Source organism: Pongo pygmaeus, chromosome 21, assembly GCF_028885625.2.
Source record: "Pongo pygmaeus isolate AG05252 chromosome 21, NHGRI_mPonPyg2-v2.0_pri, whole genome shotgun sequence".
Classification (NCBI taxonomy): Eukaryota; Metazoa; Chordata; class Mammalia; order Primates; family Hominidae; genus Pongo; species Pongo pygmaeus.
This window is the reverse complement of record NC_072394.2, coordinates 29,881,130-29,894,057: the sequence shown is the minus strand read 5'-3', so window position 1 is coordinate 29,894,057 and position 12,928 is coordinate 29,881,130. Positions and strand designations below refer to the sequence as shown.

Here is a 12,928-nt window from a genome sequence, read left to right as displayed (position 1 = left end):
AGAATTAGGAACAACTCCAGGTTAGGAGAACAGATGGAGCATGTATAAAACATCCACTCACGGCCGGGCGCGGTGGCTCACGCCTGTAATCCCAGCACTTTGGGAGGCTGAGATGGGTGGATCACGAGGTCAGGAGATCGAGACCATCCTGGCTAACACGGTGAAACCTTGTCTCTACTAAAAATACAAAAAATTAGCTGGGTGTGGTGGCGGGCGCCTGTAGTCCCAGCTACTTGGAAGGCTGAGGCAGGAGAATGGTGTGAACCTGGGAGGCGGAGCTTGCAGTGAGTCGAGATTGCGCCACTGCACTCCAGCCTGGGCGACAGAGCAAGGCTCCATCTCAAAAAAAAAAAAAAAAAAAAAAAAAAAATATACTCACCATGAGAACCTGGTGAGTTTTTTAAAAAAAACAAAAAACACAACACTTGCTACAGCTCCAAACACATGGTATTCTGTACCCTCTTAGTTTTTTTTTTTTTTTTTTTTTTTTTTTCAGAGACAGGGTCTCACTATGTTGCCCAGGCTGGTCTCAAACTCTTGGCCTCAAGCGATTCCCCGACTTTGGGCTCCTAATGTGCTGGGACCAGACCAGAGGCACAAGCCACTGTGCCCAGCCCTCTGTTCTTTTTAATTAAAAATTAAACAACTATAACCTCATTGGAAAACGCTTGGCAGTACCTAATAAAAATGATAAATGAAATGAGTAATTCCACTTTTTTTTTTTTTTTGAGACAGAGTCTCACTCTGTCACCCAGGTTGGAGTGCAGTGCTGCGATCTCAGCTCTCTACAACTTCTGCCTCCTGGGCTCAAGCACTCCTCCCACCTCAGCCTCCCCAGTAGCCAGGACTATAGGTGCATGCCACCACACCCAGCTAATTTTTGTTTTGTTTTTTTTTTTTTTTTTGAGATTACAGGCATGTGCCACCACGCTGGCTAATTTTGTATTTTTAGTAGAGATGGGTTTCTCTATGTTGGTCACGCTAGTCTCGAACTCCCAACCTCAGGTAAACTGCCTGCCTCAGCCTCCCAAAGTGCTGGGATTACAGGCGTGAGCCACCGTGCCTGGCCAATTTTTTTGTATTTTTAATAGAGACGGGGTTTCACCATGTTGGCCAGGCTGGTCTCGAACTCCTGACCTCAGGTGACCAACCCACCTCGGACTCCCAAAGTGCTGGGATTACAAGCGTGAGCCACCATGCCCAGCCATGGCATGTGTTTAATTTTAAAAGAAACTGGCAAATTGTTTTCCAAAATGATTGTACTTACTTACACTCCCATTAGCAGAGTATAAGAGTTCCTGTTGCGTCACATCCTCATCAACATAAAAATTTGCAATTTTGTAAAAAACGCTACACCATGCTAACCAAACAAAGCAGGGCAACGGACTACCAGTCTTCAGCCTCTCCTCTGAGCCATGCCCTTGTAGAGGACAATTTCACAACAGCTATCAAGATTGCAAATGCACACACAAAAAAAGAGAAAAAAACCAGCCTGGCCAACATGGTGAAACCCCATCTCTACTAAAAATACAAAAAATAAGCCGGGCGTGGTGTCAGGTGCCTGTAATCCCAGCTACCCAGGAGGTTGAGGTAGGAGAATCGCTTGAACCCGGGAGGCAGTGGTTGCAGTGAGCCGAGATAGTGCCATTGCACGCCAGCCTGGGCCACAGTGAGAGATTCTGACTCAAAAAAGAAAAAAGAGAGAGGAAAAAACACAACAAAGATTACAGATGCATATATTCTTTGATCTAGGAACCCCAGTTCTGGAATTTGTCATTTAGATATACTTCCACATGACACTAAATCATGAGTATATGAGGTTATTTATTGTTGCATTCTTGTGATAGCAAAAGATTGGAAATAACTCAAATGTTCATAAATAGAAGACTTCTTAAATAAATTTGGTACAGACAATATAATCTTATATGGCTTTAAAAAGAAAAAAAAAAACAGAGGAAGTTTTCAATGTCCTCCCAAGTAGCCAAGATTACAGGCATGAGCCACCATGCCGGGATAATTTTTGTATTTTTAGTAGAGATTGGGTTTTGCCATGTTATCCAAGCGGGTCTCGAACTCCTGGCCTCAAGCGATCCACCCACCTCAGCCTCCCAAAATGCTAGGATTATAGGCATGAGCTACTGTGCCCAGCCTGCTAAGGAAAGATTTTGTATTAGCTAGGATTCTCCAGAGAAACAGAACTAGGAAAGAGGGAAGATAGGAAAGACTGACATATTATAAGGAATTGGCTCACACAATTATGGAGTCTGACCAGTCCCAAGAGCTGCAGCGTGGGTTGGCAAGTTGGAGACCCAGGAGAGCCAATGGTTTAGTTCCAGTCTGAGTCCCAATGCCTGAGAACCAGGAAAGTCAATGATGTAGCTCCAGTCCAAAGGCCAGCAGGTTTGAGACCAAGGAAGAATCAATGTTTTAGTTTGAGCCCAAAGGCGAGAAAAAAGCTGATGATCCAGTTCAAAGGCCATCAGGCAATAAAAATTCTCTCTTATTTGGGGAGGGCCAGCCTTTTTCTTCTATTTAGGTCTCAACTGATGGGATGTGGCCCACTCACATTAGGGAGGGAAATCTGTTTCACTCATCTGCTGATTTATTTCTTTTTTCCTTTTGTTTTTTGAAATGGATTCTCACTCTGTTGCCCAGGCTGGAGTGCAGTGGCATGATCTTGGTTCCCTGCAACCTCCACCTCCCGGGTTCAAGCGATTCTCCTGCCTCAGCCTCCTGAGTAGCTGGGGTTACAGGCAATCACCACCACACCCGGCTAATTTTTGTATTTTTAGTAGAGATGGGGTTTCACCATGTTGACCAGGCTGGTCTTGAGTGCCTGACCTCAGGTGATTAGCCCGCCTTGGCCTCCCAAAGTGCTGGGATTACAGGCGTGAGCCACCGTGCCCGGCCTCATCTGCTGATTTAAATGTTAACCTTAGCCGGGTGCGGTGGTTTACGCCTGTTTTCCCAGCACTTTGGGAGGCCGAGGCGGGCGGCTCACTCGAGCTCAGGTGTTCGGGTCAACATGGTGAAACCCTGCCTCTACTAAATATATAAAAATTAGCTGGGCATGGTGGCATGTGCCTGTAGTCCCAGCTACTCAGGAGGCCAAGGCACGAGAATCACTTGAACCCAGGAGGCTGGAGGGTGCAGTTAACTGAAATTGTGCCACTACACTCCAGCCAGGGTGACAGAGCAAGACTCTTCTCTCAAAAATAAGAGTAAGACAAATGTGCATGTTTGTTTATAGTCACATAAAGTCATTCCGGAAGGATACATAAAAACTAAAGATAGAGGTTCCCTATTAGAGATGTGCTGGGAACAAGAAGACTTTTCACTTTTTATGTGTGTTTTTTAAATCATATATATGTTTTATCTATTCAAAACATTAAGTAACAAAGTTTAAATACCCTTGCATGCCTTCTTCTCCTGTAGGGTTGTGAACACTGGAGGGAACAAATCATGTTTTGTACTCATTTTTGTATTCCTGGTATTTAGTACATAGTAGGTACTCAATAAATAGAGGAAAGAACGAATGAATGAACCAGAAGATAGCAGATTTAGTGTTGGTTAGAGAGAGGAGAGGGGCCAGGCACAGTGGCTCACACATGTAGTCCCAGCACTTTGGGAGGCCGAGGCAAGAGGCTCACTTGAACCTAGGAGTTGGAGACCAGCCTGGGTAACAAAGCGAGATCCCGTCTCTACAAAAAAAAAAAAACAAACAAAAAAAAAACGGCCAGGCACAGTGGCTCACGCCTGTAATCCCAGCACTTTGGGAGGCCGAGGTGGGTGGATCACCTGAGGTTAGCAGTTCGAGACCAGCTAGGCCAACATGGTGAAACACCATCTCTACTGAAGATAGAAAAATTAGTTGGGCGTAGTGGCAGGTGCCTGTAATTCCAGCTACTCAGGAGGCTGAGGCAGGAGAATCGCTTGAACCTGGGAGGTGGAGGTTGCAGTGAGCTGAAATCATGCCACTGCACTCCAGCCTGGATGACAGAGTGAGACTCCATCTCATAAAAAAAAAAAATTAGCTGGACATGGTGGTATGCACCCGTCCTCCCACCTATTCCAGAGGCTGAGGTGTGAAGATTGCTTGAACTTGGGAGGCTGGGGTTGCAGTGAGCCAAGATTGTGCCACTGCACTCCAGCCTGGGTGACAGAGTAAAACCCTGTCTCTAAAAAAGAAGGGAGTTATGGCTGGGTGCGGTGGCTCACGGCTGTAATCCCAGCACTTTGGGAGGCTGAGGCTGGTGGATCACCTGAGGTCAGGAGTTTGAGACCAGCCTGACCAATATGGTGGAACCCCGTCTCTACTAAAAATACAAAAATTAGCCGGGTGTGGTGGCGTGTGCCTGTAATCCCAGCTACTTGGGAGGCTGAGACAGGAGAATCACTTGAACCAGGGACGTGGAGAGTGCAGTGAGCCGAGATCATACCACTGCACTCCAGTCTGGGTGACAGAGCAATACTGTCTCAAAAAAAAAAAGAAAAAATTTTAAAAAATTAAATTAAAAATAAGGGAGTTATAATCTTATCTAATGTAATCACAAAAGTTGGCATCCTATCACATTTGCTGTATTCTACTTATCAGAAGCAAGTCACTAAGTCCAGCCTACATTCAAGGAAAGGGTACACATGGGGGTGACGTCCAGGAGGCAGGGATTACTGGGAGCCACGTTAGGAGCTATCTACTACAAGGAGGAAAAAGCAATGAAAGGATGAAATCTAGGATGGTGGTTATCTCTGAGTGGAAGCAAGGGGGAGAGATGCAAGAAGCACATGGCCAGTGAAAGTTATTTGTAATAATTCCATTCTTGGGGCAGGTGGTGGGTTTATAGGTGTTCATAAGTGAGTTGATTATGGACAAATGGGGAGAGAGTGTCATGAACCAAGGATTATATTTAGTCGAATTCAGTAATATTTAAAATATTCAATAATAAATGAAATAAAAATTACCAACTACTCCTGACCTTGTTCTGAGCCCCATCCATGCACTTCACCTGGTCTTAGGTTAACACTGGCTCCACCTGACCTTCCACTTGCCCCAAACTAACCATTAGCCCTTCACACACACTGACCCTTGCTATAGCACCACGATCTCTCCATAGTCTGCAATAGGCCCCCAGAGTTCTATTCTCTGAAACTTTTATCCATGTAACCTCACCTGTAGGCTGCTATATGTAAAGATAGTAGGAATGGCTGATGGAGTGGCCCGAGGACCAGGAGACAGGGCAGGCTAACAGTTCTGCCTTAGCAGTAGCACTGTGGGCCCAGAATACAGGTTTGATGGCTGGTGTCACGACCTCACCTATTGGCCTCCTGCATGGCAAAGGCTGGGCCAGGTCCTGATGGTTCTTCCTCTTTGAGGCATCTGCTCCTGGTATCCAGATATAGCTAAGTCTGTCTCTGAGAAGTGCACCTCTGCCACAGCACCAGGCCTGTAACTCCCTTGTTGGTAGCAGACTCTATCAACTCTCTCCCCTCCTGGCTTTGATGAAGTAAGCTACCATACTGGAGATGGCCATGTGTCAAGGAAATGAGGGTGGCCATTGGCCAACAACGAGTAAAACACTGAAGCTTTCAGTCTGACAGCCCACTAGGAAGTGAATTCAGTCAGCAACCAAGTAAGCCTGGAAGCCTGGATCCTTCCCCAGTTGTGCCTTCAGATGAGACTGCAGTTCTGTTGGCCCTTTGTTTGCAGCCTTGTAGGAAACATTGAAGTGGAGGACCCAGCCAAGCCTGGCCTGGACTCTTGACCCATGTGAGATATAATAATGTGAGATATAATAATAAGTATTTGTTGTTCTAAGCTGCTAAATTGGTGGTAATTTGCTACACAGTAAGATAATGTATACAGGTTCTTTTCATTTCTTTTGCTATTACAAAGAGTGTTTCTATGGGCCAGGCATGGTGGCTCATGCCTATAATCCCAGCACTTTTGGAGGCCAAGGCAGGTGGATCACTTGAGGTCAGGAGTTCGAGGCCAGCCTAGCCAACATGGTGAAACCTGTCTCTACCAAAAATATAAAAAATTAGCGAGATGTGGTGGCATGCACCTGTAATCTCAGTTACTTGAGAGGCTGAGGCAGAAGAATCACTTGAACTCAGGAGGTGGAGGTTGCAGTGAGCCGAGATCGTGCAATTGCACTCCAGCCTGGACAACAGAGCAAGACTCCATTTCAAAAAAAAAACAAACAAAAAGAGTGTTGGCTATGAACGTTGCTGTAACATGTCTCCCAGAACACAGAACACAAGAGCCTAGGTTTCCCTTGGGTATGTGCTGGGTATATGCCTAGGAATGGAATTGTTAGATCTCAGGATGTTTGTTTTGTTTTGAGACAGAGTCTCCTTCTGTTGCCCAGGCTGGAGTGCAGTGGTGCGATCTTGGCTCACTGCAACCTCTGCCCCCCAGCTTCAAGCAATTCTCCTGCCTCAGCTTCCCAAGTAGCTGGGACTACAGGTGCCTGCCACCACGCCTGGCTAATTGTTTGTATTTTTAATAGAGATGGGTTTTCACCCTGTTGGCCAGGCTGGTCTTGAACTCCTGGCCTCAAGTAACCCACCTGCCTTGGCCTCCCAGAGTGCTGGGATTACAGGCCTGAGCCACCATGCCCAGCTGGATCTCAGGATTTACAAATGTTCCACATTACTGGTAGTCAAAAAACCATTAAAGTTAGGGTCATGCCATGGCTGTAGTGTGTTGGCCAGGGTTGGGAGTAAAGCCTGGCCTCAATCCATTGAAGTTGGGATTGTCTGTGGGCAGGGCTGGAGTCGTACAGAGGGCCGAGTTACGGGTCAGTCCTTACGTAGGGTTGAGGGTGAGTGCGTGGCCACATTTGGGAAGAATTTGAAGCCTGGTTTGGGGTTGGGTTTGGACAAGGTTGGAGAACACTGTGAGGGTGGGTTTGGCGGTCAATCTTAGGCCAGGGTTAGAAGTTAGGCTGTCATCCTGTGCAAAACCTGACCCCTGGTGATATCAAGCTGTGGCCACACAGGACCCAGCCACCCACAAGATGAGATCCACTCTGGGTCCAGAAAGCTCTTTCACTCAAGGCGGGGGTGGGGAGATGGAGAACAAGAAGAAACTCGCTTCCCTCAGAGATCTATGCAAAAAGAGAAGGCAGGCACAGGAAACAGAACACAACACTAACTTTAATGGGGCAGCCCTGAGCTGTATCCTTCAAACTTTCCCCCTCAGTACCCGGTGCGCGAGGAGGGAGGGGCGACTGCTACAGGCACATCGTCGATGTCCTCCCTACTCCTGGCGATCCCACTCCTCACCCCTTCTCGAGCTGCTGCGGTCTCCGTCGCCGAGGTGGGTCCCAGGTAAGCTCCCAGGAGGGGCAGGGGAGCCCCTCAGCGGCCCGGGACAGATTCCCCCATGGCTGAGGGCATGGGAAACTGGCCTGGATGGAGACGCCGCCGTCCTCGGAGCTGGGCGGGGACCTGATTCTGGGGGTGTGGACAGAGCCAAGGGACCGCCCCCCAAGGCCCAGCGCCGGGAGCTGCAAGGCCGGGCCCAAGGTGTTGGACACTGCTTTGGGGGGCAGGCTAGGTCTCTGCACGTGGCTTCTGGGCTCTGGAAAGCGGTCCATTCTCCTGACCCGGATTTCCGGAGTGGGAGGAGGCGGCTCAGTCCCGGGCCTCCGCTCCTAGAGTTCCTGTCCCATCTCCTCCCACGCTCACCCATCCCAAGGAAGGAGGGCACTCGGGCCTCAAGAGGCTCGTGAGAGCAGCAGGCTCCGCCCTCCCAATGGTCTGTCCATCGGTGGGTGGGTCCGGCGCGGCGTCGGGGCTCTGGCGGGTACCCGGGCGTCCCCGCGCGGCCCGGGCCGCGGCTCACCGCTGCTTACGCTCCGCCTGCTGGAGCCGCCGGGAGAGGTCTTCGATTCGCACATTCTTGAGCTGGAGCAGGTGCTCCAGGCGCCTTACCTTCATCTGCAGGACCTAAGCCGCACCGCGCAGGGGTCAAGCCTGGCGGCCTGCTCCCTTCTGCCCGGCCTCTGCTGGCCACGAGTCCCCACCCGCAGCCTTCCTAGACCCCTCACCTGCACAGTCTCTTGAGAGGCCAACAGCTCCTGCTCCTTTTCAGCGATCTGGAGGACGAAGCTTGGATCGCCCTGCAACGCCTGGTTATATGCTGGAGGCCGAGGCGCCGGCGGCCGGTCCCAGCTGGGGTGGGAAGCAGCTTAGCGGAGGCTTGGACTTCGGGCCCTACACTCACCCTTTCAGTGCCCTCGACCAGGCCTTCCCTTCTCCCCCCCAGCCCCTTTCCTGCCTCCCGACTGTCTCAGGCTCAGCGTACCGTGCCCCCCAACCCCAGCTGTGTGCAGAGATCACCAGCCTGGTGAAGTCGGGAACTTCCAGCTTCTTTACCTGAGCTGACCCCCTCCCTGGGGGTCCGGGGCACCTTCACCTCGGGCCTTCCGGGATAAACCTGAGACAAGGCAAGTGGAGGAATGACTGTGCTGGAGTCTCATTCTCCTGCTTCCCCCTCCCTACTTCCACTCTCACAAGCAACGGGAAGGACAGAAGGAAAGCTCCAACCGGGAGGGAGAAATGGAAAAGGCCACCTTACCCACATCCATGTAGCCACTGCCATCCTGGGGAGCCAGCTCCTGAAAGAACCCCGGGGGTCCGCTGTAAGCCCGGGCTCAGTCATCCCCAAGGAGCCCCATGTCCCTTCCACGGCCCCCAGGCCAGGCTCTATTAGCCAAGCACCCCTCCCCCACACTTATCACCCAAGCTGGCTTTTCTGTGGTCTGGGGAGCGCCCCCCACCCAGCCCCCAGAGCAGTGGGAGAAGCTGGAGCGGAGTGGCACCTGTAAGGAGGCCGCGCCCTGCTTCCTGCGCCTCTGCCTCTCCTCCAGGCGCTGCCTCAGCGGGATGAGCACCAGCTCCACCACGCCTGGGGCGCACTCCGCGATCTTGCGCATCACGTCATCCGGTACTGAAAAGTTCAGCCTCTTCAGTACCTTCCTGAGGGGTAGACACAGGGATAGCAGATTGGGTCCTGGGGAAATGAAGCGAGGGGATGGGGGAGACGGAAGGGGGCATGGTGGTTGCTGTTCTGAGTGCACAGCCCTGGGGGAGTGAAAGCGCATCGCATCTGAGCTTCCTTGTGTGGGTGTCCCGAGGTTCCTTGCCTCCTTCCGAATAGAAGAGTCTCTTGATTTTGTAACCGGAGGGATTCTGTCTGCGTTGACCCTCCCCACCCTGCCACCAAAACAGTCTCAGCCTGGGCAACCAAGACCATAGGAGATGATGGGGCTGAACAGGTATTCTGCTACCTGTTCAGATGACCCCAGTTGCTGAGCTTCTGCTGGAGAGAGTTGGCAGGGACATAATTGTGCATCTCCACCATCTTGGGGAAGTAAAACTTGATGACCTCTGCAACCAGGACTGAGGGAGAGGGGAGCAGACATGGAAAGTGGGGGCATGGGTAAGGAAGGAGGAGGTGAGAGAAGGTGGGGGTGGGAGAATCAGGCATGGCAGAGTGATGGAACCCAATAGGAGGGGTGGAGATGCAGAAAGGGGAAGGATAAGGAGGGAGACAAAGACATTAAGATTAGTGATAGGTAGAGGAGACTAAGTCTCCAGCATACCTCAGAGGAGCTGCATCCCTTCCCCATTAATTTAGGAATGGGAATACTGAGTCTCTGATCCTCTAGTAGAGAATGAGTCAGCCAGCGCAGGGGCTTACACCTGTAATCCCAACACTTTGGGAGGCTGAGGCAGGCAGATCACCTGAGGCCAGGAGTTCGAGACCAGCCTGGCCAACATGGTGAAACCCCGTCTCTACTAAAAATACAAAAATTAGTCAGGCATGGTGGTGCATGTAAACCCAGCTACTTGGGTGGCTGAGGCAGAAGAATCGTTTGAACTCAGGAGGTGGAGGTTGCAGTGAGCTGAAATCATGCCACTGCACTCCAGCCTGGGCAACAAGAGTGAAACTCTGTCTCAAAAAAAAAAAAAAAAAAAAAAGAATGAGTCTCCAAGATAAGCTTTCAGGAGCCCAGGGAATTCACATGGATGCATGACGCGCGCGCGCGCGCACACACACACACACACACACACACACACTCCAACACCAAAGTTCCAGGAGAGTAAAAGACTCACATAAGCAGAGACACATGTGATAAGATCCCCCTACACATAGATACATAGGGCAGAATGTGTAGACACAGAACAAACACATGCTAGACACACATAGGCACACATGTAGAACACACATAAACAGAAGCACAAAAAGCCGCATATGCACACAGCCTCCCCAAATATACAGATACAGAGATGCATAGAAGTACTTGACATGAAAAGATGACAGATATGTATTTCTGTCATTGAGATCCCAGGAGACATTCCTAGAAACACAAACACCTTCACAATCACAAAGAAACACACGCACACAAGACCCCCCCAAATACAAGACTAAACATATCAACACACATATGAACACACACATGCTCAGACTCCCACAAGACATAGAACACATAGCAATGAGTGAGCACATACAGAAATGCACAAATACATATGCAGACACATATCTTAATCATTAATGTCCCTGGAGGGAGTTAGAGGCACACACTCCCCCCACATGCACACAGGATAGAACATGTAGACATACATATATGGACACGCATCGTTCACACACAGATGCAAATAGAAAACAAGCACACACGTCTAAAATTTGAAGTCCCAGGAGGCAGATTCCTCCCCACTCCCATAAGCACACAAACACAAAGAGTTTGCGCAGAGACCCGTTACACACGAACATACAGGACAGAACATGAACACACAAGGGCACACACCTCCATCACTAAAGTCCCGGGAGAGGTTTCGCTTGGGCCGGGACAGAGGGATGTTGTCTACCCACAGGTACAGCTGGTGCAGCGCCTCCTCGTCCACGCTGCTCGCCATTGGCGTCCTCAAGGCCTGGCCGCCCCAGCGGTGCCGGGTCCAGCCCCGGCCTCACGACCCTTCAGGCGCTTCCTTTCTCGCCACTGCAGAAGCCCATAATTGCCTCTGCCTGCCTAATCCAGAGACTCACGTCCCAGCTGGGAGCGGCCATATTGTTTTCTGAAACCATGGAAACCATCCCCGACTCGCCTGTGAACAAAGACTTCTGGGAGTTGTAGTTTTATCCCCTCCCCGCTACCTCCTCTCAGGCCCGAGCTTTCAAAAGGCGGTTAGCTGCCCTTGTCTTCTTCCCAAGAAAGCATCACTTCTGTGCCCGCGCCACCTGGTGACCAGCCACTCATCCATTTTGAGACTAGCCAAAGCCAACCAGGACCCCAGAATTCCTGCATCTGCACCCCTAGGGTGGGGATTCCCCTTCTTGGCCCTTTAGCCCTTTAGTCCCAAATGAAGGGAGCACTCCAATGTTTGTCCCCTTTATTTGGGGGTGCATTGTTGATAATCTGCCACCCAAATGGATTGCGTGATACAACTGCTTCCTGCTTCGTCCCTCTCCAAAACTCTATGCTCATGGGGCCATTGCCACTCACCCTTCCCAGCAGTGTTCTAGTGGTTATTTAATAGGTAACCCAGACTCCCAGGGAAACACCAGAGTTCAAGGCCAGTACCTTGGCAGGTCATTTAACTTCTTAACTCTATTTCCTCCTTTGTGAAATGATGATGGTTCTTATTTGTCCCAAACCCCTCATCACCCGTCAATGAGCTATTCCATAGATTAGAAATTCATTTCAGGCAAGGCGCAGTGGCTCACACCTGTAATCCCAGCACTTTGGGAGGCCGAGGCGGGCAGATCACCTGAGGTCAGGAGTTCGAGACCAGCCTGGCCAACATGGCGAAACCCCGTCTCTACTAAAAATACAAAAAAGTTAGCCATGCGTGGTGGTGGATGCCTGTAATCCCAGCCACTGAGGAGGGTGAGGCAAGAGAATCGCTTGAACCCAGGAGTCAAAGGTTGCAGTGAGCCAAGATCGCACTATTGCACTCCAGCCTAGGCGACAGAGCAGGACTCCGTCTCAAAAAAAAAAAAAAAAGAAAAGAAAAGAAAGAAATTCATTGCAGTACCCATAGGAGGGTTAGGAATATGGGTCCCTCCTTAGAGAAGAGGTACTTCTAGAGTCAGGATGAGAAGAGAGCTTGACTAATGGCACGGCCTTGGGCACCTGACCGGACCTCTGCCTGGTTTCTCATGGCTTTACCTACCTTATAGGGGCTTTGTGAGCATCTAAAGCATTTAGCACAGAGCAGGGGCCCTATTAGTATCAGCTGGTACTATCATTAATGACACAGTCTCAGTTCCAGCAAGAACTGTTCTTTTTCGCAGGAGACAAATGCAAGTAATTTGCCTTGGAACCTGCGGTGAGGCAGCTGGGTTAAACAGGAGCACCTGGGCAAGCAGGCAATGCTCCTCCTGCTCACTCGAGAGCAGGTGGGGCTTCCTTGTGGCCTTCTGGTCTCCAACTCCAGGGCTTGGATTTGGGGAGGGAAGGTGGTGGCAAGGGGTATCCCAACTACTTTTTGTTGTCACTTCAAAGCCCTCAAGGCCTGGAGGGGATTCCTGAATGCCAGAAGTGCAGGCCAAGAGTGGAAGTCACCCCCATTTCTTGTTTTAAAGTCATATATAATGGTCTTGATTTTCCACAAGGGGCCATAACCAGGGCAGGCCAGGGACAAGAGATGAACTGGATACTCCCCCATTAACATTCCCGGTGTTGGAGAGGAGAAACTTGGTGGTAAAGGCGGGCCGGGGATGGGAAGGAAACACAGAAGTGATGTGCCAGCCTCAGGTGAGGTGGGAAAACCGGTTTGGGGCCCAGAGCTGCCAGCCATGCCCAAGCCCAGGCCCTCCCCTGGCTGGAACCGCTGGGGCCTGAGGGCCTCAGTGAGGGAGGGGTAGGGAGGGAGGGGCTGGCTCTGAAAGGAAAAAGGGTAGGATCGGCAAAGGGACCTG

The 12,928-nt window shown here is 50.5% G+C and overlaps 1 protein-coding gene across 2 annotated transcripts; it reads right to left on the bottom strand.

The window, feature by feature from the left end:
* Positions 1-7,136: 7,136 nt before the first annotated feature.
* On the bottom strand, positions 7,137-11,099 carry SPEF1 (sperm flagellar 1). 2 transcript variants are annotated; one of them, XM_063659035.1, is made up of 7 exons: positions 10,815-11,099; positions 9,294-9,405; positions 8,826-8,982; positions 8,582-8,621; positions 8,380-8,440; positions 8,052-8,175; positions 7,137-7,950 (listed from the first exon to the last, which is right to left on the bottom strand). In XM_063659035.1, exons 1-7 carry the CDS (start codon positions 10,921-10,923, stop codon positions 7,843-7,845), a joined length of 711 nt encoding a protein of 236 aa, XP_063515105.1. In that variant the 5' UTR covers positions 10,924-11,099; the 3' UTR covers positions 7,137-7,842. The 2 variants fall into 2 exon arrangements, with proteins under 2 accessions (XP_063515105.1, XP_063515104.1); XM_063659034.1 differs by having other exon boundaries at positions 7,938-8,175; positions 10,815-10,930.
* Positions 11,100-12,928: the final 1,829 nt, after the last annotated feature.